This window comes from Diuraphis noxia, unplaced genomic scaffold (assembly GCF_037042655.1).
Source record: "Diuraphis noxia isolate RWA-SAM2 unplaced genomic scaffold, SU_Dnox_SAM2 contig0001, whole genome shotgun sequence".
NCBI lineage: Eukaryota > Metazoa > Arthropoda > Insecta > Hemiptera > Aphididae > Diuraphis > Diuraphis noxia.
Window position 1 is genome coordinate 18,238,851 of NW_028301711.1, and position 4,561 is coordinate 18,243,411.

At 29.4% G+C, this 4,561-nt stretch overlaps 1 protein-coding gene across 1 annotated transcript; it reads right to left on the bottom strand.

Moving 5' to 3' along the window:
- Positions 1 to 539: 539 nt before the first annotated feature.
- Positions 540 to 4,302, bottom strand: LOC149060109 (zinc finger MYM-type protein 1-like). Its single transcript, XM_089228529.1, has 2 exons — positions 3,630 to 4,302; positions 540 to 3,499 (listed from the first exon to the last, which is right to left on the bottom strand). The coding sequence occupies exons 1-2, from the start codon at positions 3,826 to 3,828 to the stop codon at positions 945 to 947; spliced, it is 2,754 nt and encodes a 917-aa protein (XP_089084655.1). The 5' UTR covers positions 3,829 to 4,302; the 3' UTR covers positions 540 to 944.
- Positions 4,303 to 4,561: the final 259 nt, after the last annotated feature.

Below are 4,561 nucleotides of genomic sequence, written 5' to 3' on the forward strand. Positions count from 1 at the left end.
ACCCCACAGTAAATTTGTGACTTTTTGAAATTATCACTCATAAAAGTCAGACCCACCCGGGCATGGCAGAAACCTACGGGTGCATATTAAAAAAAAATTCTGCCAAAAAAATACTTACGTTTTGCCGTGTTCCCTACTATGATAATAATGAACAACATTAAAAATATAAAACATCATATTGTGCATAAAATAAAAATAATAAGAAATTTTATTCCGATCATTTATAATTTTATTAAGAAATTGTCAATCGTACTATTTTATTGATTTCAATACGTGTATAACGTCTTTATCTGTCGATAAAGCGTTTAACAGCTATTATACGTTCTGGACTCAAACTATAATTGGTCAATCGGTATTACATCGAAATCGCATTTATTGAGAGCCGAGAGGACGTTATACCACTGAAATTTGTTGTCACCGTATACAATCATATATAAGTAAACTTTTCAAACTCTATAGAGCAAACTTTAGGCATTCGACGGCTATTAAGCTGTATCTTAACTTAATCTTTCTTTATCTAATATAGCAATATACAGGGGCGGAGTGGGAAAAAAATTCAGGCCAGGAAAATTAATTTTCTCCAGGCCACTCAAAATTTTCAATTCCTGATTAAAAATTGTATTTTATCTAATTTTGTATGTAAATATATATAGGCAGACAAACAACAAATAGGTAGGTACTAAAATACAATATAACAGTGCATGTATTTTACAGATAAAACTATTAACAAAACTATAAAACCGAAATAAAAATACACAAACCAAAATAATAATAAATCATTATTGTTTTTATACCTATAATATGTTCTAATAAAATTAAAATAAATATATTAACTTACAAAGAATAAACTACTTTAGCTTCAGATATAATTATAATAATTGTTTTACTTATAACATTAACATTAACTTATAACATTACTCATAACATACCTACTTAATCAATGCTTACAATAATAATTTGTTTAATAATTTACTCTTTTCTCCAACAGAGTTTATTATTTCGTCATTGTTAAGTTCGACTAGTGTTTTTTTCTCGATTGCCATTAACATGAAATTTTCTAAGTGTTCGTTGCTCATCGTACTTCTTAATCGGTTTTTTATATACTTCAGTGTTGAAAATGATCTTTCACACGCAACTTGTGTTACGGGTAATGTCAGTAAGAATTGATATGCCAACATCAAAGTTGGATATGTGTTAGAAAATAAACTATATTTAATTAAGGCCTTGTAACAACAAAGAGGACAATTTTGACAACTTCTGCATGGCTTTATTTTACATGAATTTGAATCTTCTTTGTCATCAGAATTTTCACTATCTTCACAATATATCATATTATATTCGTCATTTACTGATTTTTTTAAAAATTCCCATGAGCTAGAAAAATGTAATAATTCTTCACATAAACTGCTTTTAATTTGTTCAACATCATTGTTACATTCAATAAATGGTTTAAGTTTCAAAGATAATGTAGATAATGCACCACTCGGCATTCCATTTTTGAATGATTCAAAATTGTTTGGCGATAATAGAGAAAGATCAAAGTATAATGTATTATTTTTAATAAACCTTGAAGTCATACTTCGTATAATAGCATCAAATACTTTATTATAAACTTCAACTTCAAATTTTTTTGCAGCATTAATTATTGGTTCATCTTCCGTTTCATAAGTAGACATCCTTTTCTTTCTTTGAATACGTTTATTTTCAAACTGATCTTGAATATCACACATTTCTAAATCTTTCTTATTTTTTTCATCTTCAGTATTTTCAATTTCTAAATCAATAATTCGTTGAGCCTTTTCTATAAACTTATCACATGTTATTTTTATATTTTCCATATCTCGTTGGAGTTTTTCTATTTGTTTTAAAGTGCCTTCGACCATTTGTTGACATTTTAATAAATCTAAGCCACTTGTTTGCAAGTATCTTGATAAGGGACCTGTTATAGAAAATATTTTCATAAACATATGTGCAATGAGGATATTTTCATACTTCAATAATGATGACAATAAACAGTTAGCTTTAGATCGAATATCGGGCTTAAAACCTTCATTATTAGATATTTTAGATAGACAAATAATCAACTCTGTATACAAAGCATCGTCAAATTTATCATAAGTACCAAAAATTCTGTTAAGGGCTGTTTGCTTTGCGGTCCATCTCGTTTCTCCGATGATTTGAAGACGTTTATTTCGAATATTATCGTGATGATTATTACTTATTGACTTCCAAATATTCATACGCTGGTATGATTCTTTAAAAAATACGGCACATGAATTAATGATAGAAAAGAACGTTGCTACTTTAACTGGGTTTTTTGTAGCGTCACATATTACCAGGTTTAAAACGTGGCTATAGCACCAAACATGAACTTGTTCGGGCGCTGTTTTGCTAAGCCAAGACGTAAAACCTTTATACATGCCTTGCATATTAGCTGCACCATCTGTAGCATTCCCAATACAACGAGTAATGTTTATGTCTAATGAAAATAATGCAGATTGTAATAACTTCATCATACCTTCCCCTGTAGAATCAGTACAGCACTTAACAGCGACTAATTTTTCATTTATTTCTCCATTTATTACGTACCTTAGTACAATTGAACACTGGTCTATCACCGAGATATCCTGGGTAGTATCAATCAAAACAGAAAACATATCTGATTGTTTTATTTGATTTGAAATAGTAGACTTTATTAATGAAGAGATTGATGTAACTACATTATCTATTGAATAGTGACTTAAAAGAGTAACAAAACTTCCACGCCCTTGAGATCCATGTTTATGCATTTTTTCGCTCGTATTTATAATTTTATTCAAATGTTCATTTAAAACAGCGTCATATTTACTTAATAATATAATCATTTCAAGGAAATTGCCATGATCTAAGATAGGGTCATTGAGTAAATAAGCAGCTTCATTATTTTTACCTCGTATACTTAAACCACGTTTTCCAATAACCTTGATAACTTCAATAATTCTCTCAAGTACTGCCCTATTTTTCTTAACTTCTTCTCTTTGTATTCTTTTTTGGTCAACTAATAATAAATTTTCAATATTTTTTTGTTGAACATGCATAAAATAAGCTTCAGAGCATTGCATATGACATTTACTTGCCTCGTGTTCTGAAATACGCTGGTAAACATGTTTCCAGTCACTCATACCATTAGTAAATGCATTACTGTCAGTCGAAAAAGCCAAACAAACGGAACAAAATATTTGTTTTGAATGCTCATTGTATGTACACCAATTCCTATTTAATTTGTTGTTACGAAAAAATACCTTTTTACTCGAAAATGGTAAAATTGAATCATCAGACGGTTGTACCGGATGAATTTGAAAAAAGTACTTTAAATTATGAGAATTTGGTTTCTTAAATTTGTTTAATTCTACGTTTTTTTCTGGATTGATAACCGGAGTGTCATGTTGAAGTTGCATTAGAGCAGAACTACTATTTTCGGAATTTAATATTTTTTCATCGTTAGTAAACTCGTTAATATCTGTTAAATAAAAAAAAGGGTGGTCAAGGGGTAAACTTTTTACTTTTTTTGTTATAACTTAAAATTTATTAAATAATTTATAACTTATATGGTACCTATATAAAAAAATAATTTTATTTGATAAGCTTACCTTGGGAAGTATGATCCGTTTCAAATGATAAATCATTATGATCAGAGATATTTTCCGAATCCGTTGAAAGTGTAACTGGATTTCTTTTACCAAAATATGAATCTAATCTCATACATTGTTTTCCACTTAACATCAATAACTTTTTACTTTTTTCCCTCTCTCTTTCAGCGCCACCTTTTCTTTTCTTATTATCGCTCATTTTGATGAGAAATATTTTAGGTTGAAATGAATATAATATTTAAAAACAAAACTTTTTAATACGTATGAAATATAAATGTAGTTACCACTCGCAACGTATTTTATCTAATGACAAAATAACGAAAAAATATAGTAATGTACATTTGATTCGATAGTATAGCGAGGCGATAAACCGATAAGATATTGTCGTAGACCACAGATATAATATAATATAGACATAATACTCCGTGTCGAAGACATAGAAGGCTACAGCGAAAGTTATAAAAATAGATAGTGTGAACTGAACTGAAGTGGGTATATACGTGCGTATATTAGATACGGTATACTTATAATTAAATTTGATTTCGTCTTCGTATATATATAGATAAATAAATTTTTTCATTACTCTACATTATTATTATCTATACTTTAGGTAAACGGGCCATTTGGCTTCCAGGCCACCGGGATTTTTCCCGGTATCCCGGTGGGCCACTCCGCCCCTGGCAATATATAAGGTTAATCTAATACAGCAATAATCGTGAATTCGTGTCTGTAATTGTAAACGTACGAGAAAATCAGTTACTGTTTAGTTATACGTGATACATTATTCTGAAATTCTGCATTATCTGTGTTTAAGCATTATGTTAACCAAACAATTTTATGCAATTGTTCAATCAGAAGAAAATACCGTAGCTTTTTTAAAGGAAAGAGGCCTTATTAAAATCGACACTTCTCCTTGTGTTCACTGTGGCAAA

Bases quoted from the DNA above. Each gene is read 5' to 3' on its own strand.
- LOC149060109 (XM_089228529.1), bottom strand. From the start codon at position 3,828: ATGAGCGATAATAAGAAAAGAAAAGGTGGCGCTGAAAGAGAGAGGGAA. The intron at 3,500-3,629 runs GTAAGCTTATCA...TTTATTTAACAG, and splicing joins AACGGATCATACTTCCCAAG to ATATTAACGAGTTTACTAAC.